Here is a 26,229-nt window from a genome sequence, read left to right as displayed (position 1 = left end):
GTATCATTTAGCTTTAAGTTGTAAGTAGCAGTTTTTTCACCCTTTCCTTTGGAAGTAAATGTGGACTCCTTACTAGTGATGGGTCATGCGCACAAGCATCAGCTCTGAGAGCCGGCTCTTTGTAGTGAATCAGAAGAGTTCCCAGTTTTTTTCCATTCGCTGCTTAGTTTTCACTTTCAGTACTCAGTCCCAGCTCTGGTTACACAGAGCTTTGTTCTGATTGGCCAGCATGGTGACCAGCATGCGGCATTCACATGAGAATTAAGGATATGTAAACAGAGAGGGGGGCGGGGCAAATTTTTTTTTGTTCATTTGTCCAATAAAAAAGTTTAATTGAGGACATTTTTTTTCCCCTTGTCCTGTCCAGCATTATGGCAGCAGAATTGTAATCTGAATACCGTTTATGCTAAACACATTTGCTAAGCCAAGGGAAGCTTTATGAATGTAAAGCTCCCCTTGACGCCCATTAACTCCTCATTTTTATTTATTTATTTTTGTTACAATATTTAACATGATATGATAATAGTGCCGAACCGGACCGGGGGACAGAGAGATCTCTTGGTTCTGTTCTTTGGATTTGTTTGATGTTTATTGTTAATAATTGCTATGAAAAAGTTTAATAGAAATAAACAAATGTAAGAGTGGTTTTGTCACAGAATGAATGCACAGAATTAGGCAATTATGATCTTATCTCTCTTATCTCATAAAAACACTGAAAGCAAAAGGGTTTTCAGCACATGAACCATGACTTTTTGCAAAGTTTAGGTAAAATATAGAATACAAAAGATCCTGAATAAAGAGCCGTCGGGGAGTCAAAAGCTGTCGGAAAAGAGCTGAACTTCCCATCACTACTTCTTAATACTGGATTCCATTGGGAGTGTTTCATGAAGTCCAATTTCAGTTTCTAAGGCAAAAATCCTTTCTTGTAGCGCACACATTTCTTGTTGATATATCCGACAGCTTTCAGAGGGCATGTGGAAAGGATTGTAGTCGCTGAATCATCAGATAAATTCTAAAAAAAATAAAATTGATTAAAAAAGTCTGGGTTCACTTAAAAAAAAAATAATAAAATTATATCCCAGACTTGTGGAAAGTAAAATGATTTCAAAGTAAATAAAGCGATAAGCAGCAGGAGGAAGCAGAGACACGTCTGCACTCTTCAGAAGCAGGAAGCAGGATAGTTAAAGCCATGAGTAGAAGTGCCTCCAGTTGGTTCAAAACTTCATCATATTTTGCAGATATTGTTGGGTTTTCAACTCAGACCCTGGTGTTCATGAGGAAGTCACTTTCACCAGTTACAGCCAGATCTCATGAAGCGGTGTACTTATTACACGCCAAGTCATTTACTGTGTTTTTACAAGGCTTTTTTATGCTTTTGCGTATTATTTTCCGTTACATATTTCAAGGAAATGACGTCCTGCCCTCAGCTTTTACTTTAACTCTGACTATTTCACGGTTTATACGTTCATTTTGATGTTATGTAGTGTGACAGGAGGAGAATATCCACCGTACTGTACCCTAACCATTTGATATGTGAAAGGAGGAAAATTACACTCTGAAAGTATAAAATAGGCATAAATGAGACTTTAAAAGCTGTGTGCTATTTATACGCACTTTCATTAAGTGGACCAGTGAAAAGGATTTAGTAGAAAGCTGATAATAAGCTGTTTTATATGATAAGTCACAGCTTGCTCTGAAGGCCTACAGGCACTGCTGGGATTTGAACCCAGGATCTCCTGTTTACAAGACAGGCACTTTGACCAACTAAGCCACAGCGCCACATAGTTCATAAAACTGATGAAAGAATAAAGCAAACATTTTGCTCGTTGTTTGTAAGTACTTAAAATCAAAATGACTTTTTAAGATAGTAAGTAAGCGTTGTTTCTAAGTGCTTGTTAAAATGATTATTTAAGATAGTAATTAAGTGTTTTTTAGGCGATGTGAAAACCGTTTGCTGTGACTTTCAAATCTGCTTCAAAAACTGGACGTGTTTCTTCAGATAAACTCCTGACCAGCTGTGAAAAAGCAGTGAAAATGTCTGGCCTGTAGAAACTTTGTGATGTCAAACAAGATCAGAGATGACATCGATTGTGATGTCACTACAGTGATGACATCACAACTTTGTGAAGGCTTCTGTTCTGTCTCTTCTGGTCTGTGGTTCCAACCACAGATTCTGGATGGAACTGAAGTCCGGATTCCAGAATGTTGATTTGTGTTCTCTGTTAATCTCTGGACGACTTCAGCTGATTACTTCCTGTCACTGTCACGTTGGAAGGTCCACTTCTGCCAGTTTTTCAGCAGCCAGTATCATGTTTTCCACCAGCAGTGTTTCCCAAGGCAGAATAATGTCAGTTTGTTTAAAATGTTGCCAAAATAAACTATTACAATTACAACAAATGTCATCTCAGGGCACTTCAGTAATAAAGTCCAATTCAGACCAATTGGAGTTTAATCCATTGTAATTATAATCCAATTAATTCAATTCAGAATGAATCCAATTCATTCATACAGAGCAATTCAAAAACTATTTCCTCGCTAAGGAAACCAACAGATGGCACCGAACTTGCACTATTTCTAATTAGATAGAACTTTTTAATAGTTCTAAGATCATATCTTTCTGGCTTTATTTGCTTTTTACAAAGAGTCCCGAGTAATTATGAAAGTGGGGTTTTAATTAGAAGAAAAAGCCTCAAAATAAAGTGATTTTTAGGAGTATGCAGGGATTCATTTCCATCTAATGAACAGCTCAGTTATATTAAACAGTGGGCCGTGTGAGCAGCAATCAGGGGAGTAAGGAGTTCACAGATCTTAGACAGAGGCAACCGTCCAACTATTCAAAGCTTTTAAAATGAGTAATAAAATCTGACAGGTAACCAGGGAAGGAAGGACAAGAAGCAGGGAGCTGGGCAGCCACTTTGTGGCCTGGTGTGGGAATAATCACCTCAGCTGCTGATTTTAGGAGGAGCACCAATAAGCCAAACAGCGTCTCCATCCCAGGAGAAGAGGTGGCTGAGGAACACCTGGGAGTTTACCTGTTGCATATCTCTTATAAGTCTGTGGTGCAGAGTGCCATCTTTCTTCAGCAGCATCTGCTGTGGCAGCAGCATCTGAGCCAGCGACTCAAAGAAACTGAGCAAACTGCTAAAGAAGGCTGGCTCTGACCTGGGGACTGCATTGGAGCTGTGTTTGATGAGCACTCACTTCAGCGACTGCTCCATTCAACATCCACCTGGAAACGCTCGGTAGCCTACCTGTACCTGCCTCAGTCTCCAGCTCCTGTCTCCGTCTGCTTCAAGAGGAATGAACTCTTAAATCTGGCTTTCCTTGTTTACTGAACTGTGGAAAGAAATCAGGTAATAAATCATCTTCAAACTCGTTGGCTTTTGGGCCCTGGAGTCTGGTATCATGACACTAAACTGAACCCACTGTAACATTAAAGCAGAACTCTGTAACCTTAAGCAGAAAGTTGTCTTTGCTTGACAGTTTGAGCAAATACACCTTGTAGGTTCTTACTGCTCCCTTTCCTCTGTGCTTCAGCTCTGATTCCCTGGACTCTCCCTGCAGAGGCCACCACATTCCCCCACTGTAGAGGTGGCAGTCACGGCTCTGCTTTCAGCATCAAAGCTGCATATCACACATGGATGTAATAAAACATGTTAGATCTGTGCTCCCAGAGAAGGAGGGAGATATTCTTTTTACTGGGTTATATGATGGCTTTCATCATTTTGCTGCCATTTGAAAGCTTTAGGCTCTTTTCTCTTAACGCCTTATGTTAAGCACTTCAAACGGCCTGCAGGTGTGAAACATGGCGTATCAATAAAGTTGCCAACTTGAGTTGCATATACAACCATTTCTGCTGCTGGAGATGTATCTGGGTAATATCCAAGAGGCAGGCTGGTGTATAAAAGGAAACCTCTTACAAGATCAGTATTGTGACATTCTTTTTGTTGGATAACGTCCAGTAATTTTAACCTGTAATTCAGTCTATTGTAAACATTTGTGAAACAAATGATGGCAAGAAATTTGACTTTCAAGCAGTTCAGAGGCCTTGAGGCTAAAGATGAAAGAGTCAAGTTCAACAGGCAAACAGGGAGTGTTGTTCAGCATTTATGTGGTGGAAGAGCCAAACTGAGGCCAGGTGGTCATACATGTGCTGAGGGAGGTGATGACTAATACAGTCAGTAACAGTAACCAGGAGTGAAGCAAAAGCAGATAAAAACTAAATAAAAGGCAGAAGGGACTGAGCAAACCAAATGAAACGGGAAGCAAACTGACTGATGTGCAAAAGTAAACAAATTCAAGATGAAACAGAACAAAATCAACACGAAAACTAAAACATATAATGTAGTAGCTGGCAAAATATGGAAAAATAACAGTCCCCTCCTTATAGATGTCTTCCTCCCAATGCATGTGTGCAGCAGCTTACTCAAGGACAGCAGAGAAGCTCTGACCCTGCAACAACAACCCCTTATTCTCGAGGTTTTTCCACAACTAAAGGTCTGATCGGGCCTCATCCAAAACCTGGGACAGTGGTGGCTTGTTGAATTAAGTGGTAGTGAACTCGCACCTTCTGATGCTGCATCAATAAAGACAGAGAGCACTTTTACATTGATGTGCAAGTCACTCTGACTGGAAGCTTCAGTCAGTTCAACATTTTGAACTCTTACGCTTTAGTTTTTAGAAGATTTATTTAACAGGAAATGCAAACAATGAGAGATGTTAGATCTGCATTCATCTTTAGTCGGCTTGATTACTGTAACAGCATCTTTACAGGTCTACCTAAAAAGTCAGTTAGACAACTGCAGCTTATTCAGAACTCTGCTGCTCGAGTCCTCACTAAGACCAAAAACGTGGACCACATCAGTCCAGCTCTGAGGTCTTTACACTGGCTGCCTGTCAATCAGAGGATAGACTTTAAAGTTCTGATGCTGGTCTATAAAGCTCTGAATGGTCTAGGACCAGAATACATCAGTGACCTCCTGACCCAGTGTGAACCTTCCAGACCCCTCAGGTCATCTGGATCCGGTCTTTCATCAGTTCCCAGAGTCAGAACCAGACATGGAGGAGCTGCGTTCAGCTTCTATGCTCCACATGTCTGCAACAAACTCCCAGAAAGCCTCAGATCAGCTGAAACACTCAGTGTATTTAAGTCCAGGTTGAAGACACACCTATTTTCAGCTGCGTTTGAATAAAGCTCAAAACTTAATCACATTTTAACTACTGATTTTATATTGTTCTTATTTCTTTCTTTTTGTTTAAAATTTAAATCATGCTTTATATTTCTCTGATTTTAATGTCTCTGTAAAGCACTTTGAATCGCCTTGTAGTTGAATTGTGCTGTACAGATAAACTTGCCTTGCCTTGCCTCAGCTTTGAGGTGTGTTACGGTCCCTGACCTCCGGGGGGGAGCTCTCTTCATGAGACACCCTTCTTACCCTTTCCTGTGTTTCAGGCCTACCTTGCTGCCACAGGTGTTTGGTGTTACAGCTCGTCAGCTGCTCCATAAAGAGCTTCACCTCAGATGTGCCAGGCCCCTTCCTTTTTCCTCTGGGCCTTGATCTGGTGTGATCTTGATTGTGTATCGTGCTTTGAAAAGGTGTACAGTAGTTTGGTGTTTGCTTTAGGTCACTGATGAGTAATTTGTGTTTTGTTTTCTCACAGTGGAAGCTGGTCTATGCCAGAGATATTTTGTTTTCATAATTTGAGGGGGCGTTTTGTTTTTGGCCTCGGAGACCCTGAAGATTAAAGCTTCACTGTGTTTTGGGATTATACTTTTGTCATGTTACCCTTTCACTATGTAAAATAAATGTACTTTATCTATGGACATCAACTGCTTGAGGTTTACTTACTTTGTTTGTGTTACACCCCAGTGCCATGACTAACCTCCATTAAGAGGTGTTTCAGAAAACAGATCAAAACTCTAAATGTTTGTTCTTAAACTACTTGAACTAAACCAAAAAGAAAATTTGAAAAGAGGAAACAAGACTAAATGTTTTTCCAAGTGGATTATACACAACAATAAAGTAACACTTATTTTATTCAAGCAGCAGGAAGCTGTTGTGTCTGACTTTAATGTTGGAAACAGTTGGATTTTTAGGAAATAGAAACATAAAAGCGGTTTAAATCCACCTAATCGATGTAAACATCATGTAGACTGACCTTCAAACTCAGGAGTGATCAAAGTTTGTTCTGAAATAAGAAGTGAAGATGTTCCCCAAACATTACAGAGCAGAAACAAACAGGAAAGGTACTGAAGGCAAAGCTCAGACTCACAGTTTGTTCAAAGAGAGGACTCTCCTCCACAGACTGAGACACAGGTGAGCTGCTGCCTGGAATGAGTCAGAGCTCCACCCCTGATGGGGGCGGGGCAGCTAACAGGTGGGGACTTTCTCACCAACAGCAGGATTCCTTATATTACTCACAGCAATGGAAATAATTCAACATCACTTCTAAATCCACTCATGTTAACCACATGATGTTTTTATCAGTTCCTCCTGAAAATGATCAATAAATCACAAACTTTCACCTGACTCCCATCCAGCCCATAAAGGTTTATCATTAATCTTGTTTTTATTACCTTGTTTTGAACACTTGTGATTGGATCTTTGCTATCAGAAACATTTAAAGTGTTTTCCTGCAGTCCAGCAGCTTCTATAAGTCCCAATAACTTCAACTGATTTTCTGACATCAAGTGTTTCCATCTCACCTGTAACTCCTGCACCAGCAGTGACCACTGAGAGAGATGACTTATCACCAGAGATGGCTCAGCTTTGGTCCTGAATGCAGCACACTGAAAGCTTTTCCCCTCACACACAAACTGGAAACAAAAACACTTTTCAGTTTGCTCTGAAGTCTTCTCTTCACCAGAGTTTTGGTTCCAACTACATGAACTGATTAATCCTTTTCTTCTGTTTTTTAAGTTCAGCTGCTGATCAGTGATTGGCCTGAAGGCCTCAGCTCTGTTTAAACTGTTTGCTCTGCAGGTTACTTATTGATGAATTAACGTCATATAAAGCTGCAGCAGCTGACCTCTGATCACTTTAAGACTCTTTTACGGTGTGCAGAGTTTCAGAGTGACGGCAGCCTGCAGGCACAGAGGACTATATACAGAGACAAATGAACCTTCCATCAGTGCATCATTTAAGTCAAACAGAATAATCTCAGCATGATCATGGGGTATAATGTATATATCTATATCTGATTGCTTCAAAGTAATTAAATGTATTGTAATGACTTTGCGGAGGCTCTGAGACCAGCGGTTGCCAAACTGCTCTTTTATTAAGCTTTACACTTCCAGTTCAGTCATTCTGGCCAAGGAACACGGGTGACTCTCAGTACTGCTCCGCAACCAACCCGCAGGAGAGCACCAAACCTGCACACAGACTGGCCCACGCCCACCCTGCTGCACCAACCACCAGCCCACACCTGAGTGGCATGACCTGCGGTCCAGTGACTGACAGGGAGAGGAGGAAACAAGCCAGCTGTGTGCTTTTAACCTTATTCTGGGTCCTTACAATATAATCCATTAGTCCGAGCAAACTTGATCTGAATAACAACAGTACGTGACTCCTGCAACAGGTCTGCATCATCGTAAATTCTGTTCGTACCTGAAAGAAAACTCAAAATACGGAAAAACTGGTGAATGTGTAAAGTTCTCTTAAATAACTCGTACGCACCACTTAACAGCAAATCTGTTCGTACGAGTGGGTCTTGCATGAGGCCCATTGAGATAAACCCTCCACCATGTTAAGGTGGGGATTCTACGAAGGGGGTGTGCTGTTTCATTTAGTGCAAATAACAAATATATATTGCAGCAGAAAGAATCAGGAGGAACATGAATATAAAAGGCACCCAAGTGTGAATGGCTTAGCGCTGTCACTTTAACAGATTGATGAAGCTGTTACTGTTGTGTTTCTCATGTGAAAACAGCCTCAGAGTTTCTGTGTGTGTGTGTGTGTGTGTGTGTGTGTGTGTGTGTGCAGCCTGTCAGGCTGTCTGATCACAGAGGAAGGCTGTGCTTCTCTGGCTGAAGCTGTGACCTCCAACCCCCCCCACCTGAGAGAGCTGGACCTGAGCTCCAACCATCCAGGAGACTCAGGAGAGAAGCTGCTGACGGCTGCTCTGAAGGATCCACACAAACTCAGGTATGGAGAGGCCTGCTGCAGCATATCGTCTTTATATTTTTACACAGAACCAGTCACAAGTCTGGACATGCCTACCCATTCACTGAGATGTTTCTAAAGTTTTTATTAGTTGCTGTAAATCAAGAAAAATGTCAAGTCTACCTTATGATAATCGCTGGAAACTATTAATTAACTATTGTCTGCCAAGAACAAATATTCAGTAAGTTTAATAATTCATGGAAATGATTAAATTACCCGGCGCTCAGAACTGAAGAAATGTAAATATATCATTTTTGATTTGATATAAAAGACAAGAAACGGAGAAACTGCTTAACAAACATTTAATTTAAATAAAAGGTCCAGATTCCAAACAAAGAGACTTGTTTGTTGTCAGCTTTCCTCAGAGTGGCAGCAGGAAGCTGCTGCAGGAAGCTGCTGCAGGTTACTTATTGATGAATTAACGTCATATAAAGCTGCATCAGCTGACCTCTGATCACTTTAAGACTCTTTTACGGTGTGCAGAGTTTCAGAGGGACAGCAGCCTGCAGACACAGAGGACTGATGTCGGAGAAGGAGCAGAGGATTTCCTCTTCTTCTACACAGACCTGGTCCAGACAGCAGAGAGCTGCAGAGGGAAGAAGTTCATGGAAGAAGCTGAGTAAGTGACACTTTGATTCATTTAACAAAGTCTCCGAGCAGAGAGAGATTTCCTCTGCTGATGAGACACAAGTCATGTGAGCTGAGAGTAAACAGCAACAATCAGTGTGCTGATGAGGAGCTGCAGCTTGTTAGCAACATGAAATGTTTCCCACTCAGTCTGCTGCTGTTTTCTCCTCCAACAGAGGAACTCTGCCTGGAATGTGCTGTTAAAAAACTATGACATCCAAACAGAGCTGTTGGACTAGACTCTGACCCTGTTTAACTTGAATGTTCAACTTATTTTATGAAGGATCATAATTCAGGTGTGTCTGGAGCCTCATGTGGACTCATCACTGGGTGAATAATATTTAACAGAGAGCAGTGAGCACCCCCTGGTGGTTCCTGTCAGTCTGCAGTGACTTCCACCATCATACCCGTTCCAAAGAAACCGGCTCCATCCTGCTTCAATGACTATCGCCCTGTGGCACTAACCCCCATCATTATGAAGTGTTTTGAACGCCTAGTCATGTATCACATCAAGTCCATCCTCCCCCCCACCCTGGACCCCTTTCAGTTTGCATACAGAGCCAAACGTTCCACAGAGGACGCAATCTGTTCTGCTCTCCACCCAGCCCTCACCCACCTGGAAAAAGCAGACTCATATGTGAGAATGCTTTTCATAGACTTTAGCTCAGCGTTCAATACCATAATCCCACAACAACTCATCTGTAAACTGGACCAGCTGGGGATCAACACCTCCCTTTGCAACTGGGTACTGGACTTTCTCAGTGACAGACCACAAGCAGTCAGAGGCGCACCTTGTCAACAGGCAAGGCAGGCAACTGCTTGGAGCCCCGAGCCACTAGGGGGCCCCCGAGAGCTGAGGTGCATTCAATCAAAGATTGTCTAGTTACTTTATAAACTGTCTCAAACAGTGGCGAACGTTCGTGGTGAACATGTTTTCTTTGAACAGTTAAATTTAAATGATTTAGTCAAAGATTGTCAAGTTAACATGCCATTCTATAATTCCATAATTGCATTGTTGACTTCGTCAAACTCACGTCAAGTTCCACTGTAGGCTATGTTCGCGGAGAACTAGCCCCTCAGAGTGTTTGCGATTGTTGGCAACGTTCGCTCGGAAATTCAAGGCTAGTGGAAAATAAAAAACATACTTATACTTATTTTATTAGTAGTCTTTTTTAGTTTATTTATATTTATTCTTTACATGTATATTTTAAAAATAACAATGTTTTTCATGTTTGGAATAAAAAGAGGTTTTATTTTATACATTTTTCGTTGGTGTCAGATGTTTTGGTGACGAACACTGGTCGGTAGTAGCCTGGCTCTCACGCAGACCCTTCGTGCTTCGTGCATCTTCGTTACACTTCGTGAGCTCGCACGAGGGTCTGGGAGCGCCTTGTTGAGCCCGAAGTCTTCGGTTACACCATAACCGGGCCAATCATAATCGTGGGGTGGGGTGTTAACAGGTATGACGTAGCATCCGGCGCGACAACGAACACAGTCAAACACAGCCATTGCCGGACGATTAGCTGCTGCTAGCTCCTGCTTTGCTCGCTGCTGTTGTGTTATGTTTATTTTCCACCACAGACCGAAAGACTGGTCGCGCTCCAACGCGTCACGTCCGCTTTCGATATGATTGGTCGAAGTAGTACGTGACACACACATTGAATTCTCCAATCAGGTTCGAGAGGTTTTTGAATACAATCCCCGCCTACTCACAGCAGAGAACAGCTAGGCAACCGACAAAATTCCAGATGGATGAGAAACATCCATCTGCGTGAGAACCAGGTTAGGTCGGTAGGGCCCCCTAGGATTTTTTTATGCATTGCATACAGCATGAAAACACTGCAACGCATTGTGAACACAGCTGGAAAGATCATTGGTGTCCCACTCCCACTCCCCTCCCTGCAAGACACATACACCACCCGCCTCACCCGGAAAGCAATCTCAATTGCGAATGACACCAGTCACCCTGCACACGGTCTGTTCAGCCTCCTTCCCTCTGGAAGAAGATACAGAAGCCTCCGTTGCCGCACTGCCAGACTCAGGAACAGCTTCATATCCTCCAGACTGACTGGAAGCTGAACCCCCCCCCCCAGGACTCTGCAACAAACTGTCTCCTGCCCTTTTATCACCTTTTATCGCTGTTATTATGTTCCATACTGCCGGTTTGCACTACTATAACTTTTTTATCACTTTATTATGTTCCATACTGCCGGTTTGCACTACCACAACCATAACTATGCTGCTAACTTAATTTTTTATTGGCTCTTTTAGTTTTAGCTTAGTATATGACTTAATTGTGTGCCCTGAATGTTTACTTTGTATTGATATGTCCTGTCCTATCTGTTGTGCCTGTGCACTTTATATGTCACCGTGAGAGTGTGTGAAACGTCCTCTCGTTTCGGCATGTGAAGAAATTGACAATAAAGCAACTTTGATCATCATCATCAGGATCATGATGTCTGTGCTGCTCCATGCCTCCTTCTAGTGGACTGATGGAAGTACAGCAGCTGATCTTTTTACAGCCCAAATGATGGAAAGGAGGATGCGAGTTGATGTGCAGATGAATGATTTGTGTTTCCTCTGCAGGTGAAGGTAGAAAGTGTGTGTGAGTTGATGTGAATTCAGCAGCATGGATCAGTGTGAGGACACTAAAACCTCTCTGTGTGGGGAACATGAGAGCCAGAGCAAAGCTCAGAGGTGAGAGGACCATCTCTAACTGTCCATGACTCTTCTTCATGTCAGAGCTCAGCACTCACATCACCAAACCACCTTTATTCACAGGAACCAACCAGAACCAGAACCAGAACCAGAACTTGAACCTGAACCTGAACCCAGCTGTGTGTCCTTTAAGAGCAATGAGTCAATGGGTCCTCCTCTTTACTTCAAATCAGACCAACATCCATCCTTTCAGAGGTGAGCTGAGTGTAAATGTTGTAACAGAGTAAAATGCAGCAGAGTCAGTTTGAACAGTTTTTCCTCCAACATGTGTTTAATGTGAGCTCAGCTCTGTTTCACATCCATTTCTCCATGGTGCTGGAAATGAACTTTTCTTCAGTCTGTAGCAGTACATGTTGCAATCTTTTATTCACAATTGCTAATAAATTGATCCACCGAGTCTGTAATTATATTTTTGTCTCACAGAATTGATCAAAACAACTTTGTTTTCTGGTAGAATTTCATGGAAAATATTGACTTTATTAAAACTATTTTTTTTTCTTTCAGGATCTCTTCCAATTTTCCAGCTGAATTTCACATTGAACCTGAACCAGAACCTGGACCCAGCTGTGTGTCCTTTAAGAGCAATGAGTCAATGGGTCCTCCTCTTTACTTCAAATCAGACCAACATCCATCCTTTAAGAGGTGAGCTGAGTGTAAATGTTGTAACAGAGTCAGTTAGACCAGATTTTATTCCAACGTGTTTAATGTGAGCTCAGCTCTGCTTCACATCCATTTCTGTGTTCATATGTGAAGCGGTGTGTGTTGGATGTTTCCCACAAACACAGCAGTCAAAGAGGAAAGAATGGGCCTCATGCAAGAACCGTTCGTACGCACAGATTTGTTCTTAAATCGTACGTACGAGTGATTTAAGAGAATTTGCGAAGTCACCAATCTTTTCGTATTTTACGTTTTCTTTCAGGTACGAACAGGATTTACGAGTGATCCAGACCTGTCGTAGGAGTTTCGTAAAATAATCCGCTGTTATTCCAATCAAGTTTGCTTGACTAATGGATTGTATATTTAATCACTTTGAAGCAATCAGATATAAATATATACATTATACCCCATAATGATGCTGACATTATTCTGTTTGACTTAAATTGTGCACTAATTGAAGGTTAATTTGAATCTGTATATAACAAGGTTAATGGGAAGCGTAACCAGCGGCTGTCTTGCTACTTTTGGATGCCTTAGTATGTCAGGCTCTTGAAGAGAGCGTGTGGAGACAGACGAATGGCTGAGATCGCGATTAAGATTCCCAAAGACTATGCTGCTGCAAATATGCAGCTTGCTAGAGCCACAACTCCAGAGAAAAACATCCCGATCAAACCCAATTCCACCACACGTCCAGGACCTCACCATCTTTGGATTTTTGGCCACAGAACCTTTCAGAGGGAGATTGGAGACAGATCGGGGGTGTCCCAGTCCTCTGCGCGCTGCCCTTAGTCATCAAAGCTCTCATCAGTTTATCACCCATGGTACATCAAATTCGCATACACCGCTGTCCAACAAGTACAAATTAAGAGGGACTTTCATGCCGTGGCTGGACTGCCAATTGTTAGATCGATTCTTTCATTGGAAGAACGAGACACATACGCATCAAAGCACCCGTGCTGTCGTGGAGCACACTGAGCTGAAGGCCAGGTGGTTGTGTCTCGATACAGCTGGGGGGCAAACTGCTCTGTAGCCCAGAGAAGGCATGTCAGATTTGCACAATATTGCCATGAACGAGGGTCTCCACCTGAACCAGCCCAGGCAGACCAGAAGCTGTGGTGCCAGAAGACCCCCTCATTAACCCCCCCATCAAAGTGCCACCATGATGAGGCAACAACTGATTGCACGGCTTTAGTTGCAGTCATCGATCGCCTGCCCATGGCGAGACGTTTTTTTTAAGCTATTTTCATATCAAACCATTTCTTTTTTATTTCGGTGACATTACGAACTACAGGTGACACAGAATTAACAGCACTCGTAATAACTTTCCATTTCTTCGCTTTAGCAGGTCCCATAATTCCACTGCTGACACTGCTAAAAATGACAGATTTTCCTTTTTGGATCCCTGAAAGCAGAACTTCAGTCTCAGAGCCTGTAAAGTTGTTCTTTTTGCGCCTTGATGCCATTCTCATGACTCAACACTCAACACTTCCTGGCACAGCAGCGAGGAAGCACAGCTCCTAATATGGTATCATTTTGGGCGTGGAGTATGCAAATCTACTATCCTCGTGCACGTGCACTTAGATACGCAGGAGTGGGATTCATCATTTACGAAGGTCGTTTACACACTTTTTCCGAAGTTAAGAGCGTTTGTTGAATCTGACGTGGCGTGTTCGTACGAGACCTTCTTACGAAAAAAGTAAGAGAAATTTAGAATGGATGTTGGAGGAGGTGTTTCTGAGTGTCTATAGGACAGCAGCTGGTCCAGCAGGGATCACCTTTGTGCTTTGGCTCTAACACAGTGTAGGTAGGAACTTCCACTCAGGTGGCAGGTGCTGCTGGATGGAGGAGGACAGACAGATTATGTTCCCAGTCCTCCATCAACTGTTTCCACGGTTAAACTTTGCTCATTATAATAATCATGAAATATAATTCTGTCTGTCATACATAAGAAAATCTAAGTAATGAGTCCACTTTGTGCTGGAAATGAACTGTTGTACAGTCTGTAGCAGTAGATGCTGTGATCATTTATTCACATTTGCTAATAAACTGATACCCCGGTAATGAAACTAATACGTGTATGATTCAGTTGAAGATATTCGGGCTTCATTTTGAGTTCTTAACAAAATTCTGGACCTCCACAACCTTTTCTTCTGATGGCCTTTTATGACAACACACACTTCGACAGCAAAGAGAACCGCAGACAGAGGTTTGAATAAGATAGCTTCTCCTGTCTGTAGATATAAAGGTTCTAATACTTGGCACCAAACCTGGAACCCCGACTCTAGTTTGATGGATTTGAACATATGTGTTTGATGGATGTAGGACTTAGTTTGTTTCCATCCATCCATCATCTTCCGCTTCTCCGGGGATCGGGTCGCGGGGGCAGCAGAGAAACCCAGACGTCCCTGTCCCCGGCCACTTCCTCCAGCTCTTCTGGGGGGACCCCGAGGCGTTCCCAGGCCAGCCGAGAAACATAGTCTCTCCAACGTGTCCTGGGTCTTCCCCGGGGCCTCCTCCCAGTGGGACAGGCCCGGAACACCTCACCTTAGTTTGTTTCCATAGAAATGATCTCTTCTTCTGTTACTTTACAAAACAAGACAGAGGGTTTGTGATCTTTGCTTATTATTTATGTTCATATACTGTCCTCAGTGTATTTTAAATCTATTTATTAGTTTTAGTTCCAGATATTTAGTTTAAATGGTTTAGATTAAATTCAACATGGGACATTTTGTGTTGATCACCTTCTGAGTTTTAAACAGGATTGGGTATTTGCTTGTTCAGATATATGAAGTAAACGTACCTCCTGACTGTGTTCTGGGCGCAGTGCAGATTATAATCTATGTTTTTTAATCAGGAGGAAGCTGGAGAGTGCTGAACCCAGCGGGGTCTCCATGAAGAATCCTCCCATATCTGACAGATATGGATACCAACAGGTAGCACAGAGGTAAGAAAGATTATTAAAATCATAACAAAGTGCTGCATCAGATTAATTTAGAGAATTTTCCCCCAAAAGCTCTTTATATGTAAAACCTTCACAACGCAACACATCTGTGCTCACTACAGTTAGTCTTATACAATCAGACACCGACCAGCTCCACCCCAGGGCCTTTGTTCATGTGTTCTTCAACTGGAAGGAAGGTTGATCACTGGTGAGCCTTAAATATGTTGCTGTTACACAAAGGCCTGTTCTGCCTCCCAGTCAGTCCAGAAAATTGTAAAAGATTTGCATCCTTCAGCATGTTGTCAAAACTCCGAGGTACATATCCTGTCAACAAAGACAGACAGATCAAATCCAATATGGAAGTGTTGGTTAAGAGGGAAATCGTGAACAGTCTGGTTGGGATTGGGTCTAAAATTCAAGTTGATGATTTAGAAGAAGCTATTGTTGTTAGCAGACCTAACAACAAGGGGGACTCAGAACAAACTGGAGGGATTATATATTCCATCTGGCCAGGGGACACCTCCAGGATCCCCAGGAGGAGCTGGAGAGAGTCGTTGGAGAGAGGGATGAATGGGTTTTACTGCTGGACCTGTTGTGTCCATCACATGTAAGACATGACAACATAGTGGGTGTACCCACAGCGACTGTGCTCTTTTACCATATCAGAATATTGTCTAATGCATTAAAATATGGTTATATTAACAATGGTCCTGTGGAATTGTCTAAATCTAGTGACATATTCAAGCTCTATTTAAAACAAAATAAGAAAGTCATGCACATTTTGAATGACTGATGACAACTTGTGAGAGTATCTTGGTTGTCTGCAGCATTAAAAAGGTCAATAAAAGATGGAAGAACTTAATTAGTCAGGCTGATAAACCAACACAATAAAATGGAAGCTACTGAAGCTCCACTGAAATACAGACATAAATTATATTTCACTCTGTTAATAGTTGTGAGAACCATCTTTGACAGAGTTGTAATCAACAATCTAACTAATAGGAGCTTCACCTTGTGTTGGTCTCTGTGTGGACAGACAGAATGTGAGCTCATTCTTCATGATTCCTCCACAGAGTGGACCAGCAGAGCTCAGAGGGTCCCAGTGGTCCGTCTGCCCAGCAGCATCAAACACAGCTGGACTCCATATTTATGGTCTGTACATGTACAACAACTACTTTTCCACCTGTTCTGTTCACAGTCCTCTCCATGCTGCACTTTGTAGACCAGTGGGTTGTCAGTGTGTCCAACATGGATCTGATGTTTGGCTCCATGGTTTCAGTCTGATTGGCTCATTCATATAGTTTTCTGTTCCAGCTGCTGGAGAACAACATGCTCACTTTTGTGAAGGAGGAGCTGAAGAAGATCCAGAAGGTTCTGAGTCCAGATTACCCAGAATGCTTAGAGAGTCCGAGGGAAGGTGAGGATGAAGAGCAGAGGAGCAGCAGAGAGGCATTAGTGAAGATCACAGTTCACTTCCTGAGGAGAATGAAGCAGGAGGAGCTGGCTGACCGTCTGCAGAGCAGTAAGAGGATTCCTCTAAAGATTTAACCTGCTGGATAAAGGACACATTTACTGATGTCTCAGCACACAGAACAGCAGATGTTCAGATACTCACTCTTTACAGGGTTTACATGTTTATTGACTTATATTATTTACTGTCCTCATTCAGAACTTTGTGGACGTAAACTTAAATCTGCTCTGAAGAAGAAGTTCCAGTGTGTGTTTGAGGGGATTCCTAAAGCAGGAAAGCCAACCCTTCTGAATCAGATCTACACAGAACTCTACATCACAGAGGGAGGGACCGGAGAGGTCAATGATGAACATGAGGTCAGACAGATTGAAACAGCATCCAGGAAAGCAGGCAGAGCAGAAACAACCATCAGACATGAAGACATCTTTAAAGTCCCACCTGGAAGAGATGAACCAATCAGAACAGTGATGACAAAGGGAGTGGCTGGCATTGGGAAAACAGTCTTAACACAGAAGTTCACTCTGGACTGGGCTGAAGGCAAAGCCAACCAGGACATCCAGCTCATGTTTCCATTCACTTTCAGAGAGCTGAATGTGCTGAAAGAGAGAAAGTTCAGCTTGGTGGAACTTGTTCATCACTTCTTTACTGAAACCAAAGAAGCAGGAATCTGCAGCTTTGAACAGTTCCAGGTTGTGTTCATCTTTGACGGTCTGGATGAGTGTCGACTTCCTCTGGACTTCCACAGCAAGGAGCCCCTGACTGATGCTACAGAGCCCACCTCAGTGGATGTGCTGCTGACAAGCCTCATCAGGGGGAAGCTGCTTCCCTCTGCTCGCCTCTGGATAACCACACGACCTGCAGCAGCCAATCAGATCCCTTCTAGCTGTGTTGGCATGGTGACAGAGGTCAGAGGGTTCACTGACCCACAGAAGGAGGAGTACTTCAGGAAGAGATTCAGAGATAAGAAGCAGGCCAGCAGGATCATCTCCCACATCCAGACTTCCCGAAGCCTCCACATCATGTGCCACATCCCAGTCTTCTGCTGGATCACTGCTACAGTTCTGGAGGATGTGTTGGAAACCAGAGAGGGAGCAGAGCTGCCCAACACCCTGACTGAGATGTACATCCACTTCCTGGTGGTTCAGGACAAATTGAAGAAGGTCAAGTATGATGGAGGAGCTGAGACAGATCCACACTGGAGTCCAGAGAGCAGGAAGATGATTGAGTCTCTGGGAAAACTGGCTTTTGAGCAGCTGCAGAAAGGAAACCTGATCTTCTATGAATCAGACCTGACAGAGTGTGGCATCGATATCTCAGCAGCCTCAGTGTACTCAGGAGTGTTCACACAGATCTTTAGAGAGGAGAGAGGGCTGCACCAGGAGAAGGTGTTCTGCTTCATCCATCTGAGTGTTCAGGAGTTTCTGGCTGCTCTTCATGTGCATCTGACCTTCATCAACTCTGGAGTCAACCTGATGGAAGAAGATGAACGATCCAAGAGACCTTTATTTCTTATGAAACCAAAACTAATACAGCTCCACCAGAGTGCTGTGAACAAGGCCTTAGAGAGTCCAAATGGACACCTGGACCTGTTCCTCCGCTTCCTCCTGGGTCTTTCACTGCAGACCAATCAGAGGCTCCTACGAGGCCTGCTGACACAGACAGGAAGTAGCTCACAGACCAATCAGGAAACAGTCGATTACATCAAGAAGAAGATCAGTGAGAATGTGTCTGCAGAGAGAAGCATCAATCTGTTCCACTGTCTGAATGAACTGAATGATCGTTCTCTGGTGGAGGAGATCCAACGTCACCTGAGTTCAGGAAGTCTCTCCACAGATAAACTGTCTCCTGCTCAGTGGTCAGCTCTGGTCTTCATCTTACTGTCATCAGGAAAAGATCTGGATGTGTTTGACCTGAAGAAATACTCTGCTTCAGAGGAGGCTCTTCTGAGGCTGCTGCCAGTGGTCAAAGCCTCAAACAAAGCTCTGTAAGTTACCACAATTCAAAAACACAGCTATCTTTTTAACAGGAGAAATAAATAATATATTACTTGTCACTTTGTTATTATTTGTTCAGGCTGAGTGGCTGTAAGCTGTCAGAGAGAAGCTTTAAAACTTTGTCTGCAATTCTCATCTCCCCGTCTTCCGATCTGAAAGAGCTGGACCTGAGTAAGAACGACTGTAGAGATTCAGGAGTGAAGCAGCTGTGCGTTGGATTAAAGAGTCCACACTGTGAACTGGAATCTCTCAGGTTAGGATGCTTTGCGACTGTCTGATTCTACATTATACCAGCTGATGGTGTTATAAAAGATGAAAATAAAGTTTAAATGAGAAAAATATCCAGACAGAATAAAATAGAAACACATTAAACCATTTACCTTTCAGCAGCCTGTCAGTAATTGGGCATTTTAGTGTTGTCTTGATGTCATTTCTGGGTTGAGAAACATTGTCCAGGCATGATCATAGCTTAGCTAGCATTTCAGCCTCCTCTGACCATTTCTTCACTCTGTGTGTGTGTCAGCTGGATTAAATGGGTAGCAGAGGGGGTTTAAAGCCGACTGTTGTTGAGAAGATTGTTGAGTTGGAGGTGGGGTGGGTTAGATGACAGGAGCTGCAGTATGGTTGATCCTACTGGAGAAGGGGCATGTGACTGATCAAACGTGCTGAATAAATGTTTAAATAATAGCAAATGTTTGGACCATATGTTTACCATTCTCTGATTATGATTGTTTATGCAGATTGAGTGACTGTAACCTCTCAGAGAGAAGCTGTGAAGCTCTGTCCTCAGTTCTCAGCTCCCAGTTCTCCAGTCTGGCAGAACTGGACCTGAGTAACAATGACCTGCAGGATTCAGGAGTGAAGCAGCTGTCTGTTGGACTAAAGAGTACACGTTGTAAACTGAAATCTCTCAGGTCAGACTTCATCATCAAATTGTACAACTTATGAATATTGTAATTTTGGTTTACATCAGTGAATAATTAGCTGTCCTGCTGCTTAATATAGCTGAACCAATGAATTTCCCTCCCCAAAACCGTAGCAATTGTTTTCTACTTGGGAAATGTTTTTGAATATATATTGTAATTATTTTTTCACTTTCAAACCAATCATTTAAGTTCCACTGGAGTCATTCAATGATTTTTGATAGATTTTGTGTCATGTCCTCAGGGTGAAAACAGGGCTCTGGTAATCCATCTAACTTTTTATTGAACAAAATTTCTTGTCCGCTCTGAAGACCACCTTAACATGGATGAGTTTGAGTAGCCCTATGATCCTGAGAACTATGTTGTCAGGGGTGTTAGCCCCTGGTAGAGCCTCCCATGGGAATTTGGTCCCAGGGGAGGGGTTAGACTAAGTGATTCAAAGACCTTGATGGAGTGGCACCAGAGGAAAACTGGTGGCCGAGCCTTGGCTCCTGGGGTTCGGTCGGGCTTAGCCCAAAGAAGAATCAGGAAGCCACCTCCACGTGGACCTACCACTCGCACGGAGGAAATTTGAGGTAAGGTGCAATTTGATCTGGGCAGCAGGCGAAGGCGGGGAACTGGGTGTGCCAATCCCCGGCAAACTGGCTCTAGGGATGTAGAATGTCACCTCGTTGGCAGCAAAAGAGCTTGAGCTGGTGTGTGAGATGGAGCGGTACCAACTAGATATAGTTGGGCTCACCTCCACACAGAGCTTTGGCTCTGGAACCAAACCCCTGCAGAAGGTCTGGACTCTCTAATAGTTCCCATGGAGAGAGGCATCAGGCGGCTGTGGGATACTCACACGCCACCGGCTGAACGCCTATACGCTTGAGTCCCCCCCCCGGTGAGCGAGAGGGTCGCCTCACTGCGGCTCCAAGACTAATGCCCATGTTGGCAATGACATGGCATAAGTTGGAGTGATGTGATTGGGAGGAACGGCATCCCTGATCTGAACCCCATTTGTGTCTTGTTTTTGGACTATGCAAGCCATGGATTGTCCATCACAAACAGTAACTCTTCAGTAACTCTAAACTCCTTTCAATTAATCTTCTTCCATGAATCTAGTGGCAACTGAATAAGTTGGTGTCCTGTGCTGGTTCCACTGAGAGGGGCCTGATAACTGAAGGCTCTGCCTCCGATTCTACTTTTAGAAACTCTGAGAGCAAAGTGCTCTGTTGGAAAAATATCCAAATAGATCTTTCAGATGTGATGGAATTCTTCTCCGTAGTCTCTCCAAATTATTTCCACATCCGAGTTTTAGCTTCAGCAACCACCAATGCTGCAGCCCTTTTAGCCACTCAGTACCCCCAGGACAACCAAGCCCGAAAGACCCTCTTCTTCAGCTTGATGGGTGCCCTCAACACTTGCATCCACGGGTCTTCCGGTTACAGCCACAACAGGCACCAACAGCCTTAAGGTAATAGCTCTTGGAAGCTGCATCTGCAATGTAGGTCCTGAACATGTACCATTCTGATTCCATGTCTCAAACCTCTGAATTAACTTTAACTGTTCCATTGAGGTCTTTGAATCGCCCTTCGTCTGATCCCTCCCCTGAGACTAATTTGCCATAGGAGACCCTACGAAGGTTAGAAAGGATGGGGTGTACTGTTTAATTTTGTGCAAATATCAAATATATATTGAACCAGGGCTCTGTCTGTCACTTTAACAGCCATATCTGAAATATTCATGAGGAACATGAATATAAAAGTGACCCATGTGTGAATGGTTTAACACTGTCCCTTTAACAGATTGATGAAGCTGTTAATGCTGTGTATCTCATGTGAAAACAGCTTCAGAGTTTCAGCCATGTATGTCGTTCTGTGTGTCTGCAGCGTGTCAGGCTGTCTGATCACAGAGGAAGGCTGTGCCTCTCTGGCTGAAGCTGTGACCTCCAACCCCTCCCATCTAAGAGACCTGGACCTGAGCTACAACCATCCAGGAGACTCAGGAGTGAAGCTGCTGACGGCTGCAATGAATGATCCACAAAAACCCAAGTATGGAGAGGCCTGCTGCAGCATATTGTTACTATGTCTTGCACAGATACAGAACCAAACTTTCTCACCACTTGAAAATATCTTGAAAGTAGGAACATCTATATTGAAAACACTGAACTGTTATATTTGACTACTAAAACTGTTAACATTAATTTCCCCTGTAAATTGTCCTGAGGTGCCTTTTGTTGAGGATTTGTATGATTCTTAAAGTATTGATATTACTTACTTGAGGGTGGATGTGTACAATTACATAACCAAGGTACTCCACCTCAGTCTTGGCGATGTGACATTTGTGTGGATTGATGACTAATCCAAAAATTTGGATCTATTGAGAGACATCAGAGACATCATTAACTCATGACTGCATATTTGTTCTAATCCCACTTAAATGTTTAGATAAAAACTATAATAAAATGCCAACACAAGCAAACCTGGGATAGTAAATATGGCAAAGTTACAGTGGCAGTGCTAAACTAAAACAACATGAGCACATGTAAAACAAAGGTTAATGGATAAGATGTGTCAGGGAAAAGTGGTGAGTAGATGAGATCTCACACACTTTGTTACATTCAGTCAAGATTAAATGAAAAGAGTCATTTTCAACTGTGCTCCATCCCAGTGGACGTGTCAAGAAAATAGTCACTGAATTATGCTGAACAAGAAAATACTTGATCAATTGAAGCACTGACGGTCCAGCTGCTGTTTCCACAACCTGCACATCTGTACTGGATCTCTGAGTTTCAAAATAATGCACCAATGAATAAAATGTAGACCTTTTATGATGACTATATGCATTACACTTTTCAAACTTATTAGAAAAAACTTTTGAATATTACAGAAATAGCCAAGATTTAGGCTTTATGAAACCAACTCATAATTCAACTTTATAATTAAAAAATAGAGCGAAAAAAACATCTCCTGCTTAAAAAAAAATGCTAATAAAAAATAAAAAACTAGCCTCCTAGCGATTTACAGTCGTCCAGGAACATCGGAAACCCTCCCGGAGACGCTCTCTGTTGCTTACGTGCGTTGGCCAAAATTCCTAACTATCCGTCAAGGAGACGGAGACTCGCGGAGACCGCAAGGGTTGTGATTGGTCGGCTAACAACACAATTTCCTTCATTTTACTGTGTGCCGGTCAACATTTGGTCAAAATTATTTGCATTTCAATATCAATAAGCTCCAACTCCAACAAAAGTCTTCCTCTCTCGGTCGCCATCGTTCACTGTGAGCAGTGGAACGGATCCGGAAGGTAAACAATTAATCAACGACTTTCACGATAGACGTCACGAGATTAGGTCGTCTTGCGTAGCGACACCTACTGATCGGGAGGTGAATTGCTTTGCATATCCGACATCCCGATGGAGAACTTCGAAAGGTTTAATAGCCTCTGCGTGACCACGGAGTCGGATTGGCCGATAGCTACGGAGTAGCATACCGAGGCCTTTACATTTACACCATAACGCCTTAATAACACTTTTCCATAGTAGAATGAGGGTTTACGTTAGCCTTGAAGGCTAGCATAGAGTGTGTAGTTAACTACTACTTACATTTTCTATTTATAAAACAGAAATACGAGCAAAACTTTTGAGACCAAACAAAATATTAATGTGAGGATTTACTTTCATGATTTTGTGGCATCAAGCCTGTTTGCAACAGCCAGTCTGATATTTTACCAATCAATCCAGCGTCTTAGAGCAACTCTGCCACACAGCGCGTCTCCTTGTTGGGAGCGGTGACGAGAGGGACTGACCTTTAGCCAATGAAATTTTAGGCAGCATATCTAACCTTGTTGCCATGCAAGTCACACTGAACATTGCGATGAGAGGGCCCGTTGGAAAAGTAGTTTTTTATAAATGCTTAATACTACGAATGACTTTGTGAAAAATATTATATTTAATGCATTATGTAAAAAAAATATGTTATATTAGAATATATCCAAAATATTGGTAGGGACAACTCTGTCTTCCCAAAACTTTGGTTGTGACTTGTCCCTATGGTCCCTTTGCAAACTTATGCCCTTGGTGTGTGTGAGAGCCATGTAATGTCAATGTGTGCTGCTCTGCCCCCCTTTCAGGGTGGAGCCTGCTGGAGAACGATGGTTGACACCAGGTCTGAGGAAGTGTAAGTGTGTTCTTCATCTGATTCATGACATCCAACCATCTTCACACTGTCACATCACTCCTTGATCAAAGTGAACAGATGATGGATCAATAACTGCAGCTGGATTGTGTTTGTTCTTTCCATCAGATTCCTGTCAACTCACAATCGACACAAACACAGTGCACAGAGAACTGAAACTGTCTGACAACAACAGGAAGGTGACCCATCTGAAGGAGGTTCAGTCATATCCTGATCATCCAGACAGATTTGACTGGTGGCCTCAGCTGCTGTGTAGCAATGTTCTGATTGGTCGCTGTTACTGGGAGGTCGAGTGGAGAGGAGAAGTTTATATATCAGTGAGTTACAGAGGAGTCAGAAGGAAAAGAGACAGTGATAACTGTGTGTTTGGATCGAATGATCAGTCCTGGAGTCTGAGGTGCTCTGATGGAGGTTACTCCGTCTGTCACAATAAGAAAGAAACAATCATCTCCTCCTCCTCCTCCTCCTCCTCCTCCTCCTCCTCCTCTGTCTGTAACAGAGCAGCAGTGTATGTGGACCGTCCTGCTGGCACTCTGTCCTTCTACAGAGTCTCCTCTGACACACTGATCCACCTCCACACCTTCAGCACCACATTCACTGAAGAACCTCTGCATCCCGGATTTGTTGTCTGGTTCAAGTCTTTTTCCTCAGTGTCTCTGTGTTGAACATGTCTGTCTGTCTCTGTACATGTCTGTCATGTCTGTCACATGTACATGTCTGTCTCTTTCACTCAGAAACAGCTTTTCAGATTCATGGATTCAGTCAGTTTCTGTTTGAAACTCTTCTAAATGATTCCTTGGAACCTTCTTCCACTTCCAGTCCTTTAAAGATGGAAGCTGCCATTCTTCCAGGATGTTGGAAAAGAGAACCGAAATTATCCTTTACAAACAATGTGGACTTTAAAAGTTGACAACACTTGCTTTGGATTGAAAGTTTGTGATCAAATAAAAATGCAATCAATTATTCAACACAATGATAATAAATAAAGAAAATATAAATTCAAAATGTTTAATTTGATATTATCCATTTTACCATTCTTTTATGTTATACTTTTATGTTGTACTGGAGACTCTGGAGAGTTGTATAGTAGTTGGATTGTTCCAGTATTGGAGGAAAATTTAGGCTTTAAGAACCTGTAACGTAGAATTTGTGAAAGTGATAGATAAATCCAATTATTTAAATAAAGGATCAAAACTTTTCAATGACTTTGTAGTATTTCTGTAATAAATGTCTAGTTTCTCTAATTCAAGCTCTTAGAGTTGAACAGTGGCGGCTCCTGACATTTTTTTTAGGTACAGTGGAAACCGCTTATAGTGGTCACGGATATAGTAATAAACCGCTTATATAGATCAAAAGGCTTGGGACAGAATCATTTCTATACAAATGCTGTTTAAATAATTTGTTTATAGTAATCAAGAAATCCATAATGTTCATTTTTGGCCATTTTATGAATGTAAACGTGCAAAAATAATTTTAAAACTACGTGTAGCTATTTCATTTTTTACTCCCTTGATTCCTTTCTGGACGTCTGCTTCTGCCTCGCTAGCTAACGTAACGAGTTGACCCCGGACAGCAAATCATGCGAATCATGGCTGGAAAAAGGAAGTCATTTTCTCTGAATGAAAAACATAGTCTCCTCGAGGCGTATGACAAATTACCAAAAACGAGCCAACGAGATGCTGCGGCGAAGCTTGGCATTCCTCAGGTGCTTTTCCCGGGCGCCGTCGTTTTCTTTCTCCGTCGTTAGCATTCATGACTGTCTCTCGTTGCTTAATTAGACTACACAAGGTAGCCTGAGGAATGCCAAGCTTCGCCGCTGCATCTCGGCTTGCTGCCCGGTGTCAACTCGTTACGTTAGCTAGCGAGGCAGAAGCATAGGGCAGAAGCAGACGTCCAGAAAGGAATCAAGGGAGTAAAATATAAAATAGCAAAAAAAATAAAATAATACAAATTCGGTTTTAGTAATCAACCGCTTATAGTGTTCAAATTGGCTCTGGACCAACGTGATCACTATAAGCGGTTTCCACTGTAGTGCAATTTCCAGTCTGTGAAAGCTGCATCAGAGTGTGCTGTGCGAAGCTGAACTGATTGCACTGATGCAAACCTGTTATGTTCCCACGCAGGAAATAAAATGTCCAATCGTCCAGAAACTCATTGTCTTCCTTAAATAAACACAACGCAGAGTCGAGGGGTTATTTGGTCTGCCAAATAACCAAAGTGACTCTGCAATTTCCCCCCGTTATGTCCATAAGTACCATAAAAGTCCATAGGACTGAGGTATATTTGTCTAGGTAGCATAATTTATTGTAATAATTTTTAATTATTTTTTGTTATTTTTTGCATAATTTGCCAATCAGTTAATATTACACCTTTACACCATTATTTATTTATTTTCCTCATATTGTTCCAGGATTCTATGAAATAAGTAAACACATAAGCTCTTAATGATAAGATTCATTCAATTTTCATTCTAAAGAATGTAATTCTTTGAAGGCTTTGCTGACGCTGTGACGCTTTGCGGTAAGACGTGTTGCATCACTTCCTGTTACCTTGCTCGTGCA

At 42.5% G+C, this 26,229-nt stretch overlaps 1 protein-coding gene, 1 long non-coding RNA gene and 1 other non-coding gene across 3 annotated transcripts; 2 read left to right on the top strand and 1 right to left on the bottom strand.

The window, feature by feature from the left end:
* Positions 1-1,705: 1,705 nt before the first annotated feature.
* On the bottom strand, positions 1,706-1,779 carry trnat-ugu (transfer RNA threonine (anticodon UGU)). The gene has a single exon. It is a non-coding gene; the product is annotated as a tRNA-Thr (tRNA).
* A 6,877-nt stretch (positions 1,780-8,656) lies between these two features.
* Positions 8,657-11,646, top strand: LOC142391427 (uncharacterized). Its single transcript, XR_012770559.1, has 3 exons — positions 8,657-8,781; positions 11,376-11,486; positions 11,571-11,646. It is a non-coding gene; the product is annotated as an uncharacterized LOC142391427 (long non-coding RNA).
* Positions 11,647-11,666: 20 nt separating this feature from the next.
* Positions 11,667-24,333, top strand: LOC142391227 (NLR family CARD domain-containing protein 3-like). Its single transcript, XM_075477002.1, has 9 exons — positions 11,667-11,702; positions 16,179-16,257; positions 16,420-16,627; positions 16,775-18,560; positions 19,311-19,484; positions 21,365-21,526; positions 22,120-22,150; positions 23,611-23,650; positions 23,777-24,333. Exons 2-9 carry the CDS (start codon positions 16,255-16,257, stop codon positions 24,331-24,333), a joined length of 2,961 nt encoding a protein of 986 aa, XP_075333117.1. The 5' UTR covers positions 11,667-11,702; positions 16,179-16,254.
* The last annotated feature ends 1,896 nt before the right edge of the window (positions 24,334-26,229 follow it).

This window comes from Odontesthes bonariensis, chromosome 11 (genome assembly GCF_027942865.1).
Source record: "Odontesthes bonariensis isolate fOdoBon6 chromosome 11, fOdoBon6.hap1, whole genome shotgun sequence".
Taxonomy (NCBI): Eukaryota; Metazoa; Chordata; class Actinopteri; order Atheriniformes; family Atherinopsidae; genus Odontesthes; species Odontesthes bonariensis.
The sequence above is the reverse complement of the archived record's forward strand: the minus strand, read 5'-3'. Positions and strand labels throughout refer to the sequence as shown.

What these genes read in the sequence shown, in the direction of transcription:
- LOC142391227 (XM_075477002.1), top strand. An exon ending in GGCTGACCGTCTGCAGAGCA is followed by an intron (nt 16,628 to 16,774) that starts GTAAGAGGATTC and finishes GTCCTCATTCAG; the next exon opens with AACTTTGTGGACGTAAACTT. An exon ending in GACACCAGGTCTGAGGAAGT is followed by an intron (nt 23,651 to 23,776) that starts GTAAGTGTGTTC and finishes TCTTTCCATCAG; the next exon opens with ATTCCTGTCAACTCACAATC.